Consider the following 25,568-nt stretch of genomic DNA (forward strand, 5'->3'; position numbering starts at 1 on the left):
TTCTACCCAGCCACATGTATTGGCCAGGATTATATTGCTTGTCATTAGCATATTTGGAACATCCCTTTCTTTTTTTAGGCTGTGTACATCCTGCTATGTAGAGATTGGGAGTGTTTTAGGCTGTGTACATCCTGCTATGTAGAGATTGGGAGTGTTTTCAATTGTTCTTTTTTCAATTCGATTTAATATTCTTCAAAACGAATAAAACTTTCCTTATTGAAAAGAGCATTTCCATGTAGCAAAGCCCATTCCAAGATGGCCAATTTGGTCACATAGAAAACGATTGGCAAAACGATATGGCTTATGCCATGGCAAAATTTTAGGGTGTATACTAATTTGGAGTTGAACCAAATCGTGGCTAAATCTTGGAGGAATTGCCAATTTCTATAGGGTAGGAAAAGGGAACTAACCGAACATGGCAGTCAGTCATGATGGATCAGCTATCCAAGTGAGAGCAGTGAGGATTGAATAAACATGCAATTTTAACAGTTACATGTATAACGCATTGTTGTTTGTTTTTATATTTGTTCCTTTACAAACAATTAATACTTATTGATTAAATGTGTCCTTCCTTTAGCTTACATATTGTTCCTGGAGTAGGTCCGTGCAGAAATTCAAATCAAAGCGTACTTCTGGTGGGTCTCCTATGCAATCGAACACGGCGTCTGCTGTCGCAAAGTCCTCTTCTGCAGTGTAGCTGAAAAGAATATTTATGGTACATCTTGTTAGAAAACAAAGTTCGTCTGCAGTGTAGCTGAAAAGAATTACTCTACTCTACTACGAAGAATGCATAGAAGTAACGAAATGATAATTTAGGGTAAATACAAAAAATTGAAGATTGTGTAAATAATGTGACTTGTGGATAACATTAATTCAATTGTCAATCAGAGTGATGCTTAAATGTGCCACATTAGGTATTCATGTGGATCAATAGCAAGGCCTTTTTCTTCTTTATTTTGGCACTCTATCACTTGTAAAGTCTTCCTTCTTTATCAATAGAAACCGGCAGAATCTCATGCCAGTTCGTTTAGAACAGAATAATGGTAGACTTATATGAATAAAGTGCAAAAGATAGCTCTAAATAGCACATATGGCGTAAAATACAGAAAGGCTATGTGAAATTTGAATTTTCGCTCATTAAAATCCTTTACATACAATAGATGAACACCTTCACTAAGAAATTCCTACCAATTTCCATTAAGTAATAAAAATGTGTATAAGTGTTCCTAGGAAGAAATTTGTACCCGCTTTTTGTTACAATACACTTCATGCCGGCAGCTTTCGCCGCTGCAAGTCCTATATTACTGTCTTCAACAACAACACAACTGCATATGGAATAAAAATGATTAGCAAAATGGTATAAAATGATATATATAGAAAAAACACATCAAAGATGACAAAATGCCGGATACATTTAAAAGTACTATAGTATGTTAAAATATGCAGTGTGCACTGGTGCACAACTTTATTAAATCAAGTTAACTGTAAGTAATCTAAAAAACAGAAATTACCTCTATTCTTTGCATGTATCTGTGAAAATAATAGATAAAATTTATATAAATTGTTCAAAGATATTGTGTCAGTACCTAGATGGATCAACTCCAAGTGTAGTTGCCGCTAATATGTAGATTGCCTGCAAAGACCCACCAAAAAATACATAAGCTCTAATATACAATGAATTTTGTGACACAAATGTTATACACAAACTATTGTTTTTCTCGAACAGAGCTGTATATCTTTGTATCAAAAAGAGAGAAAAAGGAAAGAGCCTCATGCAACTATGCAAGGCAAACCCCCTTACCCTTATCCCACCTAGGAGATAAGAGAAGGTTGCAAGATAACACCCTAAATAAGCTTATGCGCATTAACAGTACCACACAACGGGCCTTTCCTGGCAGCATGTCAACAATGTCTATTTACATTTTGGAAAACATTTCTTCAAGTAAATAACTTAATAGGGAAAGATGAATATTGTTTACCAGATTGAAAAATCAAACTTACTGGATCAGGTTTTTTGCGAGGAACCACATCTCCAGCAAATATGGTAATCTTTTCTGCTTTATCAGGCCCCAATAAGCATGATACTATTGCTGAAACCTGCAATAAATAAAAACAATTCACATGATGACTTATAAGCTTATAAAATTGATTTTTGATTCTATATGTAACTTTTGGCTCATGTCCAGTCAAGATCTAGGAGAAAGTTGAAGAAAGGGCTAGAAGCAGTCTAGTTCGGTTTAAGGTGCTTCAACAGTTGTCAAGAGTAGATCTTGGGACTTGGGTGTTCGAAACAATAGTGACAGTGTCAACTGTTTTTTGGTGTTAGTAGGGGAAGCCCCAACCTTTTTTATATATATTTTTATTCCAGACCTATTTAATTCGCTCCCACGGGAAGTCGAATCTAAGTTTGCTGGATGATACTCAGGTGCTCTAACTACTAGGCTAGAGGTCCTTTCACGACAGTGTTAACTATTGACGACCAAAACTAGAGATACTAGGCAGTTTGGGAAAACCGAGGCCGGTTTCCTGAAACCAGCATCGTAGTTTTGTGTTGGTATCAAATTACATTTTGGAGACCGCTCGTAGTAAAACTGTCACGGAGAAAATCAAAGTGCAGATATGAATCGTCCAATTTGGAGTCTAGATAAGAGAGTTATGGAGATCAAGAGATTCCACCAGCTAGAAAATTAAGTCAATATGCATTCCGTGATGTATTCATTCGGACTCTAGATAAGACAAGACTTCCCCATCCTATAAATATGAAGGGACATGGTTGGTTGAGGTATCCAATCGATCAAAAATACATCTCTATTACGTTATCTCACTATCCTAAATTCCCCTCCAAACCCCAGGTTTTCTGTTCTTCTTTCATCTCAACGGTGAGTGAGAACGTCCTAGCTATGCTAGGGCAACCTAAAATTTTGCTTGACCAAATGAGATCCCTTTCGGGCAAGCCCTAAGCCCTCATTGCACATAACGTGCTCATGCGCCAGCGCATCTGAGCATCAACAAACAGCTTATAATTCTGCTGAATTAATATTAGAGTGGTATGGCGATGAGATATACTTATTTCTCTCAAATTTCTAACCATCCAGTTAATGCTTTCCTTACATCAAGAATTGGTGGTATTTGAATTTTAATTTTGTTACTTCAGTTGATGTCCTATTAAGTGATCAAACAAAATTTTCAGCATTTCACAGACCAGTAGTTTCTGCATGACAGAAGAATATATGCGCATATCTTGCTCAAAACTGAAAGAAATTATTCGCCTTGATATGGTAGATATTTGTTGACTACTTTAAAAGAATGGTAGATATCTGTTGTATCTCCTAACCAACATATCTTCTGCAAAAGCACTTCAAGGTGGGAAATGCTGGGTTACTTACAGCTTTCTCATTTGACGTACTGCACACTGCAACTTTAATTCCCTTTCCTAATGCTTCATCGATTAACCTGTAAAGTTGACAATTAATCTAGCTTAGCTTTACTTTTCATTTTCATGAAGCTAGGTGATTCACATTTGCATTTTGTTGGCATGTCTTTCTCTCAATGGAATCCCTTTTTTGTTTTGGACAAGTGTGTCTACATCTAATGCACATAATATGGGCGTCAACAAAAGGGATGCGAAGTTCACAATACTTTCAAAATACAATTAGATACATTCTCATTCCCCTGCATACTTTCAAAATATAATTAGATACCATATTACAATATTATATTATCATGTTCATAGATATATTTAGTTTTCCAAAGTACATTTACCTTGAATCACACGACAATGGTTTGCACCTTTTATTTTTCTTTTTGCTACGACAAAAAGAACCTCGTTTTGGGTCTGTGTGTGGATTGATGTGTTGTGAAGATGTGTTCTTTATCTTGTTGATTAGAGGAATATTTACAACTCTAGAGGGATTTTTTGTTGTTACGGATCCAAAAAAACATGCCTCAAACTAACAACTGCAACCGACCTAGAAATAAATAAGCAGTTTTGAAAGTCACCACAATGCCAAATGAAGATTTACTGTTTAGTAGTACTTGAGATGTTGAAGTACATCAATTTCGTGGTTTACATGCAACATTAATCTATTTTGTGCGACATCTTTTATTATCTTGTACAGCGTCACTTCATATCACTTGTCTTCAAGAAGCAAGAGAGCATATTTCCCAACATCACAACTTATGGGTTCATTTAACCTGTAATTAAGTTGCTAAAGTCATCAGGTTGCTGGAAATACCTTTGAACACCTGGACGGAGAGGAAGCAACTTCTTCTCAATTAGGGCCATGAATAGTTCTGTTTTCCTCTTGTGAAGAGAAGCAATAAACTCCTTTCTCTCTTCATCAGTTTTTGGTGCCTTGGCTGGCCATCCTGTTTTGTTGAAGTAAGCTGTCATCCTGAAAATAAATATTTAAAATTTGGAAAGCTCAGATTTTTCAGTAGAATTAAAATAAATTATTCTTTTACTTGAAATCCAGTTATCCTTAAAACACTAATAATTGTTTCATGAGATCATCACCAACCAATCTTCCTATATCCTATTTGAATACTTATCTTTTTCAACTTACTTTTCTTTTTGACAGCAAACCAAATTTCTAACCTCAATTACAGTTGATTATATTACTTACCTCAACAACAACAAAAGGTGAAAATAATGTTTTGTGTTTGTTGATGTTTCTATAGTGACTCCTAATGTAGAAGAACAAAAAGAAATTAGGATGCAAAATTTTGGATATGAGGTGAGAATATATTTTGTTGGTGGACATGCTTCATAACATTCAATACTGAATCAGCTACATCTCCTTTTGTCGTTAAAAAATACATGATTTGAATAGCCCATAGACATATTTTATTAAGTTTTCACCCGAGATGGAAAATGACCATCCAATTGTCCAAACCATGGAATGATTACATCAATAATATGTTCCAATACAGCCTGCCAGTCGACATGTGAATAAAAAATGGAATAAAATAAAATTTAATTATTGAGGAATTAAAGTAAACCATACAGAGGAAAAAAAATACATTTGTAATTGGATGCATGTCTCATGTAGAAAGTTTAAATTTATAATTTTTCACATTCAAGGCAATGTACTGATTGTAGAATGAATTTTGCATAAGCGTAATTACACTATTCTTTTGTTACAGTTGCACCTGATAACCAGATCAAAGTTCCTACAGCAGATCACATAGATGGGCATAAATGACAAATTTCACAGCAAAATAGAGTGCTATCTCCATAATTTCTTAATGAAAGTCCTCAATCTCAATTCCTTTCCACCACCTATCTTGGGAAAAAAATCTTTATAAAGGAATAGTAGTGAGGATAATTCCAAAAGGTAAATGAACAATCATAATTCAAGTTAAGTAAACTGATTGACCTTTCCTTCCCTCCACCTATCTTGAGCAATTCTCCATACAATTCAACGTCCCAGCTGAAACCTAATTCCCTCTGTAAATATCAACAACCTATTGATCAGTCAAACTTCAACAGACATCAAGAATTGGTAGGTTTAGTTTCCTATGCTGGCATTTCTATGATTTATGGATCAATAAGAATATGCATTCTCGTTTTTTCCAACGATACGAATGATCACATGAAACAACTTTATGATAGGCACTAGAAGCTGGGGCTTTATTGATAACAATGGCACAACAGCAGAACTATTTCGCCCTCCCTAGCAGGCTCTGTTCAATTAATTCTACTTCTGCTTGCCTAACTCCTACTATGGCTCGGCTTATATGAGTGCCGGCCACTAACAAATCTCAACTAACTCATCTTATCTCTATCCTGAGCCTAACAAACTACTTACCAGCCTAATCAGCCACTAGCTGTTTCTGGCACCTTTTTCCTCCTGCTGTACACCTTCCAATGAAAGAGTCCACAACACTTCACCCCTCCTTTTGAAACAGCTCGTCCTTGAGCTGAAAATCTGGATAAGTAGACTTAAATTCTTCTAACTGCTCCCAAGTAGAATCCGCAGCACTCTGACTCAGCCAGTGCACAAGGACCTCCCAGACACCACGGTTAAGACGAGCACTCTGAACTTTAGCAGGTTCAGGAATAGCCATGCGCAACGGTGAGAAGGGGAACAATGTCAACCGCGGCCTCACTGTGAAACTGCTTCAAGAACACCACATGGAAACACATTGTGGATGCGCACCTTGGCGGGAAGCTAGAGACGATAGGCGACAGAGCCAATGCGCTTCACCTGAAAGGGCCCGTAGTAGCGAGGAGCTAGCTTGGCATTCTAGGCAGACTTGATGGATGACGCCACGCGCTGGTGAAGATGAAGCCAAACCCAGTCACCCACAGCAAACGTGACATCCCGATGTGTTGCATCATGCTGCTGCTTCATAATACCCTGCGCCTAAAGGAGCTGCTCCCAAACAGCAGCTAAGAACACATCCCTCTCGACAAGTTGCTTGTCCAGGGAGGCCACCCATGATAGCCCAGGCTGATAAGTGGCCAAAGTAGGGGGCGGCCTGCCATAAATCACCTCAAACGGTGTGGCCTTGAGGGCTGTCTGGTAGGAGGTGTTATAGCAGAATTCTGTCCATGGCAGCCACTTCAGCAAACTCCGCGGGCGATCGCCGGCAAGGCAACGAAGATAGACACCCAACACCCTGTTAGTGACTTTGGAGACCATCAGTTTGCGGGTGGAAAGCGGAGCTGAGGCATAAGGTGACACCCGAAAAACGAAACAGCTCAGTCCAGAATGCGCTGGTGAAGACAGGATCCCTATCGCTGACAATGGAGCACGGCATGCCATGGAAGCGCACAATCTAATCGAAGAATGCCTGGGCAACCGAAGTGGCGCTGTAAGGGTGGTTGAGGGCGATGAAGTGCGTGTACTTGGAGAATCTATCCACCACCGTGAGGACCACTGATTTGCCACCCACCTTGGGAAAACCCTCAACAAAATCCATTGCGATGTCAACCCATACTGTGTGAGGAACATCCAGCGGCTACAGCAGGCCAGCTAGATGTAAGTGCTCCGTCTTGTTCCGCTGGCAGACGGTGCAGCCCCGCACGAAGTCGCGGACGCATCTGCTGGCCTGGGGGCTATAGAAGGAGGCACGCAGACGGTGGAGTGTCTTCTAAATGCCCTCATGATCAGCGCCGCGCGCCGTGTGCAAGAGCTGTGGCCAGAACGCCGAGGAGTTAGGGACGAAGATGCGGCCCTTGTGCATGACGAACCCGTCGACGACAGACCAAATGGCCCCCGCAAGGCCCTGGTTGATCTCCTAGCGCTTGGCGACGGTCTCAGGCAGCGACTCAGCCTCCCAGCGAAACTCGTTGAACAGCTCAAAGTCCAGACGGGAGAGGGCACAAGCAGACAGCGCTGCAGCGTCCTCCTCACGTCGTGACAAGGCATCCGCGGCCACGTTCTGGCATCCTGGTTTATATTCCACCGTGAAGTCATACTCGAACAGTTTGCTGACCCAAGTGTGCTGGGGAATGGTGGAGAGGCGCTGGTCCAGCAGGAACTTCAGGGCGAAGTGGTCGGTGTGGACGGTGAATGGTCGTGCCCAGACATACGGCCACCAATGATGCACGGCCTTGACCAAGCAAATGAGCTCGCGCTCATAGGCTGCCAGTTTGGCATGTTGTGGAGCCACGACGCGAGTGAAGAAGGCAATCGGCCCCGCGCCCTGGTGGAGGATGGCGCCGAAGCCGGAGCCTGAAGCGTCGCAGTCGATGAAGAATGATGCCATGAACTCAGGCAACTGGAGAACCAGACCAGAAGTCAGGGCCGACTTGAGGGCGTTGAAGGCGGTGGTGGCGGCGTCGGTCCAACAGAAGGCCTCCCGCTTAAGGAGAGCTGTCAAGGGCGCCACAATGACATCGTAGTTGTGGATGAAGCGGTGATAGTAGCGCGTGAGGCTAAGGAAGCCACGCAGAGCACAGACAGTCCATGGCGTCGGCCATCCCTGGACTACTTCGATCTTGGCTGGGTCCATGGCCACACCATCCTTGGAGATGAAGTGCCCCAGGTACTCCACCCGACGCTCTGCGAACAAGCACTTGGAGCGCTTGAGGAACAGGCTGTGGGCGCGCAGAGTGGACAGTACGGCCCGGACATGTTGCAGGTGCTCAGCGAGGGAGGTGCTGTAGATTAGAATGTCGTAGAAGAACACGAGCACGAAGCGACGCAGGAAGGAGCACAGAACCTCGTTCATGAGTGACTGGAATGTCGCCGGGGCGTTCGTCAAGCCAAAGCCATGACCACGAACTCAAAGTGGTTGTGATGAGTCCAGAACGTCATCTTGTGAATGTCACAATGTGCATCCGGACCTGGTGATAGCTGCTGCGAAGGTCCAGCTTGGTGAAGTAGGTAGTGCCGTTGAGCTCGTCCAGCAGTTCGTCGACAACGGGGATGGGGAACATGTCATGCACCGTCTTGGCATTAAGGGTGCAATAGTCGACGTAGAATCGCCAAGAGCCATGCTTCTTGTGCACGAGGAGGATCGGGGATGAGAACACCGAAGTGCTGGGGCGGATGAGGCCCTGTTGCAGCATCTCAGAATGCGGTGATCAAAGGACCGCACCGGCGGTAGTGAGGACAGCGTGGCGAAGATGTCACTAAACTCGACAAGGAGCAGTTGGAGAAGATCTAGGTGCTCGACGGCGTTGAGCGCCGGAGCCTTGGACGTCATGACGCCCCTTCACCGGACGCGACGGTTCTGGCACCAGAATGCCATGGTATGGTGCTCAAAATCCCAAAGGATAGGGCCAAAAGACTTGAGCCAGTGGCAGCTCAGCACTAGCTTGTAGTCAGTGAGAGGGAGGACGAAGAGGTCGATGACGAATCCCTCGTGGCCGATGGTGACACGCACGGTGGCAGAGACGCCGGCGCACTAGACGCGATCCCTATTAGCAACCACCACGGCTAGGCCGGGGCGTGGAGTAGGCTGGAGGGCGAGGCGGCGTGCTGTGGCCGTGGCGATGAAGGAGTACGTGGATCCTGAATCCACGAGGGCCTGAAGGGAGGTGCCAGCGATGGAGGTGGCCAGGTGCATAGTGTTCACCATCTTGATGCCGGTCAGGGTGTGGAGAGAGATCTCGAGGTCGTCGGAGGAATCCGTCTCCGGCTCCGTAGCGCTTGGGAGCGGAGCGTCCTCATCGAGCTCCATCAGGTATAGCCCCTTCATCGTGCAGTTGTGATCCCGGGAGAATTTCTCGAGGCAGTTGAAGTAGAGGCCCTCCGCCCAACGCTGGGCCATCTCCAGCGGCATAAGGTGCTTGAAACACGCGCCTGCAGGCGGAGCGGTCTTCGTTGGTGCCGCCGGAGTGGACGGCACTGTCTTGGCGGCTGGCGGCGGTGTCTGGGGGGCAGCCAGGGTGTGGAACGGGCGTGACCGAACTGGAGGGGTGGCGCGGGGCAAAGTGCGGGCTGTGGCACCAACATCGTCGTGGTCCAGCTGCAAGCGGCGCTCGAAGGCCCTGGCGAGCCCCATCATGTCGTCAAGGGTGGCCGGGTGTTGAAGCTCGACGTCAGTCTGTAGCGCATTGCGGAGGCCGCCGGTGAAGAGATCAATCTGATTTTGCTCTGGAAGAGTGCGGTAGCGGGCGAGCAGGGGCAGAAATTGCGCCTTGTACTCCTCCACAATCCCGGTGCGGCACAGCTGCATAAGGGCGCCGAGCGAATTGCTGCGCATTGGGGGACCAAACGCCCGTTGCACCTTGTCGACGAACTCTGGCCAGGTGGGCATGCCATGGTTCTGCTCCAGGCGATAGTACCAATCCTGGGCTGCGCCCTCCATGTAGAAGGATGCCAGCCACACCCGCTCGTTGTCCGGGGTGCGGTCGGCGCGGAAGAACTGCTCTGCCTTGTGGAGCCAAAGGATTGGGTCCGTGCTACCATCATAGCGAGAAAAGTGGAGCTTGTGCTTGGCGTGCTCACACGGCGGCAGAGGTGGCAGGGCAGGACCGCTGTGGGAGCCGCCGGAGGAGTGGTGCTCCGACTGCAAGCGGCTGATCGCCATGTTGAGGCAGCTCTGGTCGCCCTTGATGGTGGACATCTCGGACTTGATGGCGGATAGCTCCGCGAGGATGGTGTCCAGGGTGTGCTTCAGATCATCACCCTGGTGGCGGTGGAGCAGTGGGTTTAGCGGTGTGCAGGGAAGGAGGGGGGGTGGGCGCGGTGGTGGCAGCAAAACAGGGGCCAAGGAAGGTCCCATTTGATACCAGATGATAGGCACTAGAAGCTAGGGCTTTATTGATAACAATGGCACAACAGTAGAACTAGTTCGCCCTTCCTAGGAGGCTCTGAACAATTGATCCTACTTCTGCTTGCCTAACTCCTACTGTGGCTCGGCTTATATGAGTGCCGGCCACTAACAAATCTCAACTAACTTATCTTATCTCTATTCTGAGCCTAACAAACTAGTTGCCCAGCTAACAACTCAGTACCTAATCAGCCACTAGCTGTTTCTGGCGCCTTTTTCCTCCTGCTCTACACCTTCCCAATGAAAGAGTCCACAACACTTTACAACTAGACAAATGATTACAATTTATTTTCCAAATGTTCTGGTTGATCCATTTAACAGGTTATAAGGTACGAATCCTAAGCAAGAGAATAACAAATGCTCCAAGTAGAAACCATTATATTCAATAATGCACCAGTTTATGGGTTCAAGTTAAGAGTTCTTTCGTTGGCCATATCATTCTTTTTATCCAATTCAGGGCACACAATACTCAAGTAATATTTGAACAGTTTCTATACCAAACTTTGTTTCTAATTAAGTAAATGTATTAAGCATGTGCAATTTTAAGCATGTAAGCATATTCCAAAGTTTATATCGAATAGCTACCGGTAGCTTTTATGATGTTTAATTCATTATGCTTACGATCTAAGACAGTGAATGCTGCATTAGATGTCAATTTTGGAGCAAAGGGATATCTGCACAAAATCAAAAGTAGCTTCGTAGCAATGAGATTGTCAACCTCCGACCATAGTTGATAGCAGATACGGGAACTAAGCAACACGAAACTGCATTGTTGAAAGAAGACGATCCAGGTCCAGCTTGAGTACCAAAATGACTATTCATTCAACAAATTATGGAGATGATCTGATTACTTGGGATGGCTATTAGTCAATTATTAGTGCTCTGTTACAGCAGAAATCTGTCCTAACCCATTGATTTTGTGAACCGATTAGGGGCAAAATAACCTGAGAAAATTAAAATAAGAGGAGCAGGGTGCCCGACCTCAGCGAAGGTCTCGTTGAAAGAGATGCGGTGGCCATCCTTCTCCGTGTCCACCAGCACGCCGTCGCAGTCAAACAGCAGCGCCGCCGGCAGGGCGGAGGCCGGTGCACCCCCGTCGCTCGCCGCCGCCGCGCAGATAACCGCCGCTCTCCGCTCGCTCCCGGTGCGGAGGCAGCCAGAAGAAAGCGCCGATTTCCTCCCTACGCCACTTGGAATACGCTGGTGGCCGGCGGTTCTCGGGACACAGCGCGCGCTAGAGAATTTGCTCCCCTGCAGCAGCGTGGACGACGCGGTGGCGGCCATGGACAATCGGAGATGGTTTCGTTGGGCGGGAAACGGTGGCCGGTCAATGGATAGCGCGCCCTTGTTGCTGCCGATGCCGCGTGAGGAGTTTAAAGCCGAGTCCACCACACATGCCTCTTCGCGAGTGTGGATTTCCCACCGGTGCCAGCTGGCGCAGGGAAGTTTGCGCCCGCTGATGGTGCTCCAACAATCGCGCAGCTTGATCGGTAGGTATGGAGTTGGTCCCACCACTTTTCACAGCGGGCCCAGATAGTGAGTTCGTGTGCCTGCATCGCCATGCCGATTCTAGGAAGTCAGGCACGCTGCGAGGCACTTTGGTACAGCTGGTCCCACTTTTGCATCGGATTCTTCCACCACAGCCCACAGCACATCCCCTCCGACTCCAACCTCCACGACATGGACGGGAGCACGACTTCACCTGCACGCACGGGAGCACCCTTTGATACATGTAATGATGATTTTGAATGGTGGGTTCAACCAATTTCCTTGTATCATATGATAAATTTTACTAGTGGAATCTCTACCTAATACTAAACTAAATAAAGCTTCTGCCAAAAAAATTTTGTCTATCCTAGACCCACTTGTCAGAGGGCTCCCGTGCCACCCCGCCCGCGCCGCCTCGGCCCCAGCCGCCCACACTGCCCCGGCCACGGCCCCGGCCGTCCGCGCTGCCCGCCCGCCTGCCACGGCCGCGCCACCCCACATGGTCGCGCCAAAGCTGCCTCCCCGACCCCAGCCGCGCCGCTCGGCCTCGTCCCCGGCTGCCCGAGCCACCTTCCCTGCGCCGTCCAGCCTGCGCTCGCCACCCGCCTCGGCCGGGGGAGAGGGAGGAGGAGCCCACGGAGAGGGAGTGGGGCCGGCCAGATCCGGCGGAGGAGAAGGAGAGGGAGGAGCAAGAGAAAGAGGGAGGAGAGGAGGTGGGGGCCGAAGGGAGGAGCTCCCGCGCCGCTCCGACCTGGCCCCAGCCGCTCAGAGCCATCCGTGTGGGCGGGGAGGCCTGCTACTGCCACTTGCTCGGGGACAAAACGGAGGTGGGGACGAGGTGACGAGCTCGCGGGGGTGTGGATCGACAGTGGACTTGTGCTTGTGCCTTGTGCTCTTGCGTGTGGCTTCTCTTCGGTTTTTGTTTGAATGGTAGGCAAGGGAAGTATAGTAAGGCTGGAAGAGGAACGCTCTATCACAACGCTTCCGCTTTTCTCCCGAGTTTATGTTTTTCTTTTCCCTTCCTTTGGTTTAAGGTCACGTTAGCTTTCAACATGGCGGCTAATGTCACGCCCTGAAATTTTTAGATTTCAGGGTGTGATTAAAAAATAACTAAACAATGATTTTATCAAAATTTTAAAATTTTTGCAATATTTATTTTCTTGACAGGAAATTTAGTATAGGAAAATAATTGGTAAAATAGAACTTATATATATTCCCGGCCGCGCCGCCTCGGCCCCGGCCGCCCGCGCCGCTCCACCTCAACCCCGGCCACCCGCCCGCCTGCCACGGCTGCGCCGCCCCGCCTGGCCGCGGTCGAGCCGCCTTCCCGGCCTAGGCCACGCCCGAGCCGCCTTGGTCGAGGGACAGGGAGGAGGAGCCTGGCGAGAGGGAAGAGGGGCCGACTGGATCCAGTGGAGGAGAAGGAGAGGGAGGGGAGAGAGAGAGGGAGGAGAGGAGGTGGGGCCTAGAGGGAAGAGCTCCCATGCCACCCCGGCCCAGCTACCCGCACTCCCCGGCCTCGGCCCCGGCCGCGCAGCCCGCCTCGGCTAAGGGAGAGGGAGGAGGAGCCTGTGGAGAGGGAGGGGGGGCTGGCCGTATCCACGGAGGAGAAGGAGAGGGAGGAGAGAGAGAGGGAGGAGGAGAGGAGGTCTGTGGGAGTTGGAATTAAGGAGAGGGAGGAGAGAAAGTAGGGCGCGCGCATTGTGTGTGTGGGTTGGGGGGTTGTCTAGGCCAGTGGCCCCCTTTAGTCCCGGTTGAAACAACCAATCGTGACAAAACACCCCACCAGATTTCCAAGGGCCACTAGCCTTTACAACCGGGACTAAAGGGGTTCTTTAGTTCCGGTTGATATTACCTACCGAGACTAAAGATCCCCCGTCGGTGGTCATCAGAGGCTGATTTAACTCTTTTGCTTGAATAAAAAAATATTTTAATTTAATGGGTATTTGAGTTGAAGGAAATAATTAAATCAAAATTCTTTTGGTTTTCTATTAAACGTGTAGACATAAATTTAGTGATGAAAATAAAAAATATTATTAGTTTGAAAAACACATCTGATCTTTTACCATAGTAACACACGAGCATTTTGCTAGGAATATATTAAGTGAGATGACTTCATTCTAAATAGGCTGATCCAATTCACTCAAATAAAAAAATCATCGTTATTTTAAACTATTTCATACTAAACTAAATGATACAAGTAACCAAATACACCCTTAGAAGCTCCATCCAAAATGGTTGAGCGCGGCCGACGTCGATGCAGTGCGCGGCGGGTCCAACCCAATCCGCGATGCAAATGGTAATTTGGCCTTTGTGCGATTATTCTGCTACGGGTCGGCCGACGTCGATGCAGTGCGCGGCGGGTCCAACCCAATCCGCGATGCAAATGGTAATTTGGCCTTTGTGCGATTATTCTGCTACGGGTCTAGTGGTCCTAGATTCGATGTCTGAAGGTTTTGCAATTCATTTTGACGCAAGTCCTGACACGATTTAGATCTTGCTACCTTTTTGATATGAACCCGCTAGGGTTGATTCCCGATCTTTCGATGAGAGAGGCATGGATAACTCGATTGGTGGATGGAGACGACGTTCAGGGCCCGACTACAGCCTTCCAAGCTGCACCTTAGCAACCGATACACCACCTCCAATGGCTGCCGCGATCTTGTGGAGCGCGTCACCCGGCCACTAGGGCACTCGTCCTGCAAGCAATCGAAGAACAAGCAAGAACAAGTAGAACAAGCAACTAAATTGCAAATATGGAGATGAAAACAAATCTGAAATCACAAAGTTGGGGTTCTGAATCGAGTAGAACGGATGGTCTAGTCGACACACGCGTCTACAAGGAAGTAGCAATGGCTAAACTTTCAACAAAACAAAACCCAATCTATTTGTGGTGGCTCTAATCCTTATTAATGCCTAGGAGGATGACCAGGAGGGTGTTGGGGTCGTGCCCCAACCCTAGGACATGTCCCTAATGGACCCAACTTGATACACGGCCCATTGGGCCAAAATAAGGTGACGCAGCACCAGAAAACCGATCGGTAGTAAATTGGTCATTGCGACCGCCTAGGACCAGATATAGACTTGAGTCCAGATCCATATGAAAATAGACTTCATAACAAATCCGTGAAGTACTTGAACGTCCCAATCCGTGTCCGTATGCGACCGTGGTGACCATCACAAGTTGGTACTATCCTGGAGTCCGAATCCAGCCTGCGCGAGTCCGTTTCCCTTTCGGTCTTCTCCATGATTCCTAACCAAAACAAGAGTGCACGCATCTCCATGGTCTAAATAGGATGGACAGGAACTCAAGAGTGAACTTACTTGATGATTAAGTTGACGAGCACGGGCGCGAGTTATCGGACCAGAAACTGGTACTTGTGTAGGTGTGGATGTATCGTTGGTGTTGATGTCCTCATCATCCTCCCCTTCTTGCATTTGAGTCGTCCGCGACTCAAGCTCTTCTTCTTCTCCCAAATATGGCTTCAAATCTGTAATGTTAAATATGGGACTAACCCCAAAATCAGCAGGCAGATCGAGCTTATATGCATTATCATTAACTTTCTCCAAGACTTTAAAGGGTCCATCAGCCCGAGGCATCAATTTAGACTTTCACAATTCAGGAAACCTATCCTTTCTCAAGTGCAACCAAACTAAGTCACCAGGTTCAAATATTAGTTCCTTTCTACCTTTATCACCGGCAAACTTATATCTAGCATTCATACGCTCTATGTTTTCTTTAGTTGTTTCATGCAGTTTTAACATCAATTCAGCACGCTTAGTAGCATCAAAATTTAATTTTTCAGAAGATGGCAAAGGCATCAAATCAATAGGAGCACGAGGCAAGAAACTATATACAATCTGAAATGGGCACATCTTTGTAGTAGAATGCAGCGAACGATTATAAGCAAATTCAATGTGAGGCAAACAATCTTCCCACATCTTAATGTTCTTTTTTAAAACAGCCCGTAACATAGTAGACAAAGTTCTATTGACAACTTCAGTTTGACCATCAGTTTGGGGATGACACGTAGTAGAAAATAAAAGCTTAGTTCCTAGTTTTCCCCATAAAGTCTTCCAAAAATGACTAAGAAATTTAGCATCACGATCAGAAACAATGGTGTTGGGCACACCATGCAAACGAACAATTTCTCGAAAGAACAAATCAGCAATATGGGTAGCATCATCAGTTTTATGACATGGTATGAAATGTGCCATTTTAGAAAATCTATCAACAACCACAAACACACTATCACGGCCCTTCCTAGTCCTTGGCAAACCCAACACAAAATCCATAGAAATATCTTCCCAAGGAGCACTAGGAACAGGTAGAGGCAAATACAAACCGTGTGGATTTAATCGTGACTTAGCCTTTTGGCAAGTCGTGCAACGAGCAACAAACCTCTCCACATCTCTTCTCATCTTTGGCCAAAAGAAATGACCAGCAAGGACGTCCTCCGTTTTCTTCACTCTAAAATGCCCCATCAAGCCACCTCCATGCGCTTCCTGTAGCAATAACAAACTAACGGAGCTAGCTGGAATGCATAGCTTGTTAGCTCTAAACACAAACCCATCACTAACGATGAATTTGTTCCATCCTTTTCCATCTTTGCAATGCAGCAACACATCTTTAAAATCAGCATCATTAACATATTGGTCTTTAATTGTTTCTAATCCAAAGATTTTGTAATCAAGTTGATTCAGCAAAGCATATCTCCTAGACAAAGCATCAGCAATAACATTCTCTTTCCCTTTCTTGTGCTTAATAACATAAGGAAAAGATTCAATAAATTCAACCCACTTAGCATGTCTACGGTTCAGATGTCCTTGACTACGAATATGTTTCAAAGATTCATGATCAGAATGAATAACAAATTCTTTGGGCCATAAATAATGCTGCCATGTTTCTAATGTGCGAACAAGAGCATACAATTCCTTATCATAAGTAGAATAATTCAGAACAGGCCCGCTTAATTTTTCACTAAAATATGCAACAGGTTTGCCTTCTTGTAACAAAACACCACCCAATCCAATTCCACTAGCATCACATTCAAGCTCAAAAGTCTTATTAAAATCAGGGAGTTGGAGGAGGGGTGCATGTGTCAACTTATCTTTCAGCATGTTGAAGGAGTTTTCTTGTACTTTGCCCCAACTAAAAGGCACTCCCTTCTTCGTGAGCTCATTCAATGGTGCAGCAATGGTGCTGAAGTCCTTCACAAAATGGCGATACAAACCAGCAAGTCCTAGGAAACTCCGCACTTGCGTGATAGTCTTCGGTACAGGCCATCCCTGTATAGCTTCTACCTTAGCTTGATCAACCTCAATTCCCTGTGGAGTCACAACATAACCAAGAAAAGACACTCGATCGGTGCAAAAGGTGCACTTCTCAAGGTTACCAAATAAACGCGCATCTCGTAAAGCATTAAAAACAGCACGTAAGTGATCAAGGTGGTCATCCATAGATTTGCTATAAATCAATATATCATCAAAATAGACCACAACAAATTTTCCAATGAAAGCACGAAGAACCTCGTTCATTAATCTCATGAAAGTACTAGGTGCATTAGTTAACCCAAAAGGCATGACTAACCACTCATATAAACCAAATTTAGTTTTAAAAGCAGTTTTCCATTCATCTCCTAATTTCATACGAATCTGGTGGTACCCACTACGCAAATCAACTTTGGAAAACACAACAGCACCACTAAGTTCATCAAGCATGTCATCCAATTGTGGAATAGGGTGTCGATATCGAATGGTGATATTATTGATAGCTCGACAATCAACACACATACGCCATGTTCCATCCTTCTTAGACACTAAAATAACCGGAACAGCACAAGGACTAAGAGACTCACGCACATAACCTTTGTCGAGTAGTTCTTGCACTTGTCGCTGAATTTCTTTCGTTTCTTCCGGATTTGTCCTGTATGGCGCACGGTTTGGCAAAGATGCACCAGGAATAAGATCAATTTGGTGCTCAATCCCTCGTATCGGTGGCAGCCCCGCTGGGATCTCACTTGGAAACACATCAGCATACTCCTGCAAAATGTTAGCAACAACAGGAGGCAAAGAATGCTGCATGTCGTGAACCGAAATCAAAGCATCCTTGCATACCAAAGCATAGGCAACAGAAGTGGAAGCAACCAATTCATTAATATCAGATTTAGTAGCAAGCAAGCAATGTCCTTTCAATCTGATCTCATCTTTCTTACTACTAACAGATTTGACATTTTTTTCGCTCTCGGTTTTAGTTTTCTTAGCTTTAGCAACATCATCACGTACAATAGCTTCAGGAGACATAGGAAGCAAAACAATTTTCTTATCATGGTGTATGAGAGAATACTGATTTGATCTACCATGATGCATACAATCCGTATCAAATTGCCATGGTCTACCTAGCAGAATATGACAAGCTTCCATAGGCACAACATCACATTCAACAACGTCATGATATGATCCAATAGCAAAATTAATTCGCACCAGTCTCGTTACCTTAACCTTACCGCTATTGTTGAGCCATCGAATATGATATGGATGTGGGTGCGGTTTGGTTGCAAGTGCAAGCTTCTCCACCATATCGCTGCTAGCCAAGTTGTTGCAGCTACCTCCATCAATTATCAAACGGCACGAACGCTCTTTAATGACACACTTTGTTTGGAACAGTGTATGCCGCTGATTTTGCTCTGCCTTCTCCATTTGTGCACTAAGCACACGCTGCACAATGAGGCTCTCATAATGATCTGCATCCTCTGCACCAATCTCTTCTTCTGGTTGTTCCTCACTACCTGCATGGTCAGTAGCAAGCAAACCAAGTGTATCTTCATCAAAATCACTAGCAGAGGAATACCCACCATCTTCTTTGACAACCAAAACACGCTTGCTAGGACAGTCACGCTGCACGTGTCCAAAGCCCTTGCATCGATGGCACTGAACATCTCTTGTTCTACCCGTGGATGCAACCGAAGTGGTACTAGTGGCTGGTTTCTGGGCAGTCTTGGTTGCTGAATTTGTGGGAGGAGCACGTTGCTTGTCGCTAGACAGAGATGGTGGTGCCGGCCGACTCGGAGAGTGAGCAGGTGGAGGTGCACGTCCGGTCAAAGAAGTAGTCGTACGCGGCTGCCATGATGTAGATTTTCCTGCAGAAATATTAGTCTTGGTACTAGCACGTCGCCCCTGCACTTCCCTTTCAGCTTTACAAGCAAGATGAAACAAACGGGTTACGTTAGTATAATCTTTATAAGCAAGGATGTCCTGAATTTCACGGTTTAAACCACCCAAAAATCTAGCCATAGCAGGTTCCTCACCCTCCTCTAAGTTACAACGCAGCATACCCATTTGTAACTCCTGATAATATTCTTCTACACTTTTAGCACCCTATCTCAATTGTTGCAACCTATTTAAAAGATCACGTGCATAGTAAGAAGGAACAAATCTAGCTCGCATGACCCGTTTCAAAGCATTCCATGTTTGTGGCATGTTATTAGGATTTTTCTTGCCATGTTCTATCCACCAAACAGAAGCAAAATCAGTGAACTCACTAGTAGCAGCCCTAACACGTGTATTTTTAGGAAACTCATGACATGCAAACTTTTGATCAACAGCAATTTCCCAAGTAATATACGCATCAGGATCATATTTACCATCAAAAGGAGGTATCTTAAATTTTATCTTACTGAAAGCATCATCATTATTATGTACCTCGCGTCGTCGATAACCACCCATACCTCTGCGATTATTGCGTAGTCGTCGGCGATCATGAGCATTTGGGTCATCTTGTTCAGTATCAGCATCCCAATTGTCCTCGACACGCTCATCCTTGTTGTTATCTCCATCATGTCCATTAGTGTTTTTGGCGTGCATCTCATCAAAGCGCCTCAAAATAGCAGCAAGGCTTTTGTCAATACGAGCGACTGACGTCTCCAGCCCTGTAAGCTTGGTGTTGGTGGCAAGCTGCGTGGCCTCCAACTGCCCAATCTTCTCATTCGTCACCTGCAAATCATCATCGAGCCCCTCGACGTGCCCCTTCACTAGCTTTTCAAAATGTTGTATGATGCCCTTGGTGCGGGGAGAATGTGGCATATTTTGACTATCCTCTGATCCTGTCATGGTTAGACAAACAAAGGCAACAAGAAAACAGGTGAAGAAATAAAAACCCTACAGCTATTAGGATGTAGCTACTGCAAGGCGCTCACTCTCAACCCGTTACACAAGCTCTTACCAATTCTTACCTTGCTCAACAGGAGGGACGGCTACCAACAAGTCTGCAACCGTGGAATGAAGTGTATCGTTGCCGCAACAACAGGACCTGTCAAGCTGTAGTCGAAATATATGGAGCTATAGGTGGGCTGAAGCAAGGAAGTACTAGAACCACGTTAGTTGCAAGCAAATTGAACAAATGCTCAACGACGTTATTGTGCTGGTCCTAGGCTAGTACGTGCTAGAGACGCGAGCCTGGACACAAACGAAGTCACTAAGCTGCAGCAAGGAAGGACAGAGGAAAAACAACAAAAGAAAAACCCTTCTCTTCTTTCTTTCTTTCTTTCTTTCTGTTTTTTTTTCTTTCTTTCTTTCTTTCTGTTTTTTTTCTTTCCTTTTTTTTCAAGTAGCACAGAGCTCAAATTTTGCAACAAGAGATAACAAGCTACTTACAAAAATTAAATATTTCCTTGGAAAGGGTGATTCAGTAGCAAAGTCAAACAAGTGGCTCTTTTGCAAATCCAGCAGATATGCAAATCTCCAGGGTGATTCTGAAGTGCTCCAAAAGAATTTGGGACCAAGGACAGATCCGTTGGAAAGAGGATAAGTTCAGGTTTCCAGATTGTATTCAAACTTCTTATTCGGACTCCTAACAAAGGAAATATGGTGCTTTTCTTCTCAAGATGAAACAGGACTCCGAAACGAATTCTGATTTGAACTTGTGGGATTTTCTTTTTGGAGATGGAAGTATGGACGTGGATGAAAGCTCCAAGGATGTGATTTGGTTAATAGTGGTATACAAAACAAAGGAATTTAGAAAATCCAATCTGATTTGTGGAGAGAAACAAATAAACTCGAATCTGCGATAGTGACACAAACGTGACAAGAACTCGAAACTCTAAACGACTAGACGCTAAGACCAGCAACTTGACACGACGATGCAACCGTTAATTCAATAAGCCCTAACTAAGCAGTAATAGTAAAAGGCTCAAAGGGTTTTTTGGGATTATGGAGAACTAAGCTACTAATTTTTTTTTGGCCTTTTCTGGACTATAGAAAATTAAAAACAGCAAAGAACTAGAAGTCTCTCACCGATAAACCTTGCTCTGATACCAACTGATATGAACCCGCTAGGGTTGATTCCCGATCTTTCGATGAGAGAGGCGTGGATAACTCGATTGGTCGATGGAGACGACGTTCACGGCCCGACTACAGCCTTCCAAGCTGCGCCTTAGCAACCGATACACCACCTCCAATGGCTGCCGCGATCTTGTGGAGCGCGTCACCCGGCCACTAGGGTACTCGTCCTGCAAGCAATCGAAGAACAAGCAAGAACAAGTAGAACAAGCAACTAAATTGCAAATATGGAGATGAAAACAAATCTGAAATCACAAAGTTGGGGTTCTGAATCGAGTAGAACGGATGGTCTAGTCGACACACGCGTCTACAAGGAAGTAGCAATGGCTAAACTTTCAACAAAACAAAACCCAATCTATTTGTGGCGGCTCTAATCCTTATTAATGCCTAGGAGGATGACCAGGAGGGTGTTGGGGTCGTGCCCCAACCCTAGGACATGTCCCTCATGGACCCAACTTGATACACGGCCCATTGGGCCAAAATAAGGTGACGCAGCACCAGAAAACCGATCGGTAGTAAATTGGTCATTGCGACCGCCTAGGACCAGATATAGACTTGAGTCCAGATCCATATGAAAATAGACTTCATAACAAATCCGTGAAGTACTTGAATGCCCCAATCCGTGTCCGTATGCGACCGTGGTGACCATCACAAGTTGGTACTGTCCTGGAGTCCGAATCCAGCCTGCGCGAGTCTGTTTCCCTTTCGGTCTTCTCCATGATTCCTAACCAAAACAAGAGTGCACGCGTCTCCATGGTCTAAATAGGATGGACAGGAACTCAAGAGTGAACTTACTTGATGATTAAGTTGACGAGCACGGGCGTGAGTTATCGGACCAGAAACTGGTACTTGTGTAGGTGTGGATGTATCGTTGGTGTTGATGTCCTCATCACTTTTTATGGTACATTCGTTTTTCTATTTCCAAACTTCTAACCAACATGGTGCGTGATTAAAGTGATGGGACCATTTTGTTTTGTGTTCCTGGAGCATTGACCAGTTTGTTTTGGTTTCACTTATATTCGTTGTAAAGAGGAGTCCCTGCAATAATGACCTACTAAGATATGCTAAATGGCTCATGCGAGCAAGCACTGGAGTGCTACATCATGGACGCGTCAATGTGGTAGGGAATGTCAGCGGGGGTATGGCACACCGAAATTTCCATTAATGAAGATAACTATGGTGCTGAGAGTTTGTACTCCACTAGACAGTTAGATTCAACAAATAAGGTGAAAGAACACCAAGTTGATTCTTAAAAATATTGGTGAATTGAATTTAGTACGCTTGGCTATTGAAAATGTTTTGTTCATCACATTTTACTTGGATGATGCTCGAATTGAAAATGCCTTTCTGTGTGTACAAGCACGGAGCAAGCTGGTCATATTGCGATTGGAGGTGTCATCGCCAGTGATGATGTAAGTAAACCAGATGCAGAGCAAGCAGTCAGCTGTGATAATGAGCGTGCAGTTTCTTCAATCTTGAATTCAGAAGGTGAATCAAGCCCGTGGTCAAAATGATAAGCATTCCAGTGTAATAGTCAATTAGTGATGTTTGCAGTGGCTACGTTAGCATGTACTTGCTTTGTAGGAGTTACATGCAATTCTGAAATAGAAAAAGATACATCTACTTATTGATAGGACAATACAGATTTATTTGCGTGTTTTAACTTAGCCTATTGAGATATCCATTGAAGTTCATGCGCCAGTGTGCTTGAGGATGAAACATGTTGTATTTTTACAGCATTTAAAAATACTGACCTTTTCAAATTTTTCTTTAAACTAAACACATCCTCTCTTCTCCCGAATATTCAAAACCAATTTTACAAATAAATCTTGCATGGAATCTAAGTATGTGTGTTGCTTTTGATTGCTCTAGGAATTTCTCGACAATCTTTTCTCGCCATCCATAAACCTTTCTTTTAAAACCCTTAGAATTAATATTTGAATTTTATTCGAATCTTAACCCTACTCAAATCCTATGTCATACTCTGTTGAATATTATTCAAATATAATATACAATACCTCGATCTTGTCTTTATCAAAAACATCTAAACCCACTCGAAACATCTTCCATTTCAAAAATCCTAGATTTAATATTCAAACACCATATGAGAATTAGCTCGAACCCCTAAACCTTATCCCAATAACTCTAGATCCCAAAATCTCCAAAAGATTCCATCCCTGTATCTAAATCTGGGTATAGCTCTATTCAAATTTGAACCGTATTCAAGTTTGAATAAAAAACCTATTAAAAAACCCCTTAAACAAATAATCTAAACCACCTATTCACTAACCAGGCCGACAACCACTGGTTCGGCTGATCTCCCGTTCTAGCCTAGCTCACTCCGCCTCCGGCCCTCCTCCACCTGGGCCATTTGTTCCCTACTCTCCAGCCCAGCTCGCCTCCGGCCTAGCTCGCTCGGCCCACCGCACGCGCCAGCCCAGCGTGCGTCGGCTCGGCCTGCTCCCACACGCTGCCGCACCATGGCATCACCGCCATTGGTGACAAGGCATTCCCCCGCCTCCGCCACCACCCAGCACCATAGCAGCAGCACCACCGTGCGTCACCACCGCTCCGGCCTCCCTTCGCCACGCCACCTCGCAAGTTCAGCTCCCCTTGCTACCTTCACCCCTAAGCCTGTCACCTCCTCTGCCCCTCCCCGCCGAGTCCACCTCACCGCCGGCCATTAATGCCACTGCCACCTTATCTCTGCCGGCCGCTGTGCAGCTCCTTGCCCGTCCTTGGCCCCCAAGGTATCCGTTCCCCCTCTCCTCCCCTATCCCTACCGCTAGACCAAGCCACGTGCACGCATGCGCGCCACCTACACTGCCTCAACCGTAGCTAGCCTTACCCGCTCCAGTCAAAGCATCCCCCTCTCCCTTTTCTTCACCACCACTGCAGCGGCCGCCCTTATCGTCCTCCCCAATGTCGTGGCACCCTCCCCGGCCTCCTCCGCTCTATAAATAGCACCTCACCCCCACCCACTGGAGCCTTACAAGCCCAAGGCAGGCTGTGCCCTGTCGCCTAGGTGCCGCGCCTCCTCCCTCCGCTCTCCCAACACCACAACACCACGAATGTGTTCCCCTACTCCTCCCCTCTCCGCTGGTGGTAGCCATAGGGCTAGTGGCGACCGGAACCACCATTCCGATGAGATTCTGGTGCTCTGCACAGCAACGCCTATGGTGCCCTAGCGGTGCCGGCCTCGACACCTAAAAACGCTAAGGCCACCTGGGTAAGTGCACACCAAATTCCATTTCAAACCCTTCCACATTTCCACAAATTATCCAAATTTCCCCAAAAATATTACAAAATATTCCAAACATATCCATGTATTTTTTCCCATTGATCATCTCATATGAACCCTTTTCCAAAATATCTAGCCCACACATAATAGAAAAACCCCTTTTCTATGAACACCAAAATTCGCTTATTGGTCGTTTCTCTTCCAAAAAAATCCTAGGAAATTCCCAAAAATATCTTAGTGCCACCTAAGCCTATTTCTATTCCCATCCAAGCCACAAACTCTCAAGTTCCACCCCTATCCTAGGATAAGGAAACTTGGCTAGCACCACCCACCGTAGGGTCAAAGCCGAGCTTGTCGTACAAGTTTCCTAGACTTAAACTCCACTCACCACCCAGCACCCAAATTATTCCTAGGATCTATTCCAAAACCTAGTCGTTGTGTTGTCCAACTAAAACCTTAGATATTGATAAAACCCAGTCGTTATGCTGCCCAACTCAAACCTTAGATATCAATAAAACCCAACCGTTATGCTGCCCGATCCAAACCTCACATATCTACCTAGTCTAGCCATCATGCCGCCCATTTAGAACTCTAGGAAATCCATTAGTAATTCCCTAGAAATTCTTTTAGATTCCAACCATTCCATCCATTAATTATTTACAAATCCATTTCTAAATAATTAATATATTATTCCTCTATATCTTGGAATTATTCATTAGACCTTGGATAATTCCCAAAACCTCCAGCGGGCTCCAAGGCGGGCTTGGGGGCTGAGCGGCTACTGCAATCAGCACTAGACTCCAGGATGACTTCCTAGGCTGAGCGGCTACTACCATCAACACCAGACTTAGTACTCAGGCCCTCAGCTTACACGCTAGCAGATCTCCTACAACAAGACAAGCATTGCAACATATTACTCAGCAATACTACTCGGTGAGATCAAGTTGCATCTGTACACGGATACTTACTGGGTGGACCTCCTTATCTTGATGGAGGGCCAAGTTCCTAGACGCAGAGCCTTAACGGTAGGTGACGGCCTCTTTGGCGTGGCTCGCTGGATCACAGTCGGATCCTTGCTAGCCTTAGCCTTTGTCTGCTCTCGTTGAGTACTTGGCATTGGGATTTCCTCTATAGCCAGGATTTCCTCTATAGTCGGCAGCCTCCGCCGCTGTAGAACTAGAGTAGTCGGTTCTTCCACCTCTGTCTCCTTCTCGACCACCTGCACATCAGCAATGTCAAAGTCAGATTTTGGTAATAAAAGCAAAACAACGTA

The 25,568-nt window shown here is 45.6% G+C and overlaps 1 protein-coding gene and 1 pseudogene across 1 annotated transcript; both read right to left on the minus strand.

Annotated features, from left to right (window-relative positions):
• Nucleotides 1-464: 464 nt before the first annotated feature.
• Nucleotides 465-11,632, minus strand: LOC117866151 (CBBY-like protein). The gene is made up of 8 exons (XM_034750301.2): nt 11,212-11,632; nt 5,379-5,449; nt 4,236-4,394; nt 3,387-3,453; nt 2,002-2,097; nt 1,587-1,633; nt 1,245-1,325; nt 465-697 (listed from the first exon to the last, which is right to left on the minus strand). The coding sequence occupies exons 1-8, from the start codon at nt 11,512-11,514 to the stop codon at nt 574-576; spliced, it is 948 nt and encodes a 315-aa protein (XP_034606192.1). The 5' UTR covers nt 11,515-11,632; the 3' UTR covers nt 465-573.
• Nucleotides 11,633-16,897: 5,265 nt separating this feature from the next.
• On the minus strand, nt 16,898-20,099 carry LOC140220240 (uncharacterized; annotated as a pseudogene).
• Between the last annotated feature and the right edge of the window lie 5,469 nt (nt 20,100-25,568).

Source organism: Setaria viridis, chromosome 8 (genome assembly GCF_005286985.2).
Source record: "Setaria viridis chromosome 8, Setaria_viridis_v4.0, whole genome shotgun sequence".
Taxonomy (NCBI): domain Eukaryota; kingdom Viridiplantae; phylum Streptophyta; class Magnoliopsida; order Poales; family Poaceae; genus Setaria; species Setaria viridis.

Coding starts and splice junctions, on each gene's coding strand:
- LOC117866151 (XM_034750301.2), bottom strand. CDS start 11,514: ATGGCCGCCACCGCGTCGTCCACGCTGCTGCAGGGGAGCAAATTCTCT. Junction 1,634..2,001: donor CTCGCAAAAAACCTGATCCA/GTAAGTTTGATT, acceptor GGGTCTTTGCAG/GCAATCTACATATTAGCGGC. Junction 698..1,244: donor TGTATTGTAACAAAAAGCGG/GTACAAATTTCT, acceptor TATTCTTTTCAG/CTACACTGCAGAAGAGGACT.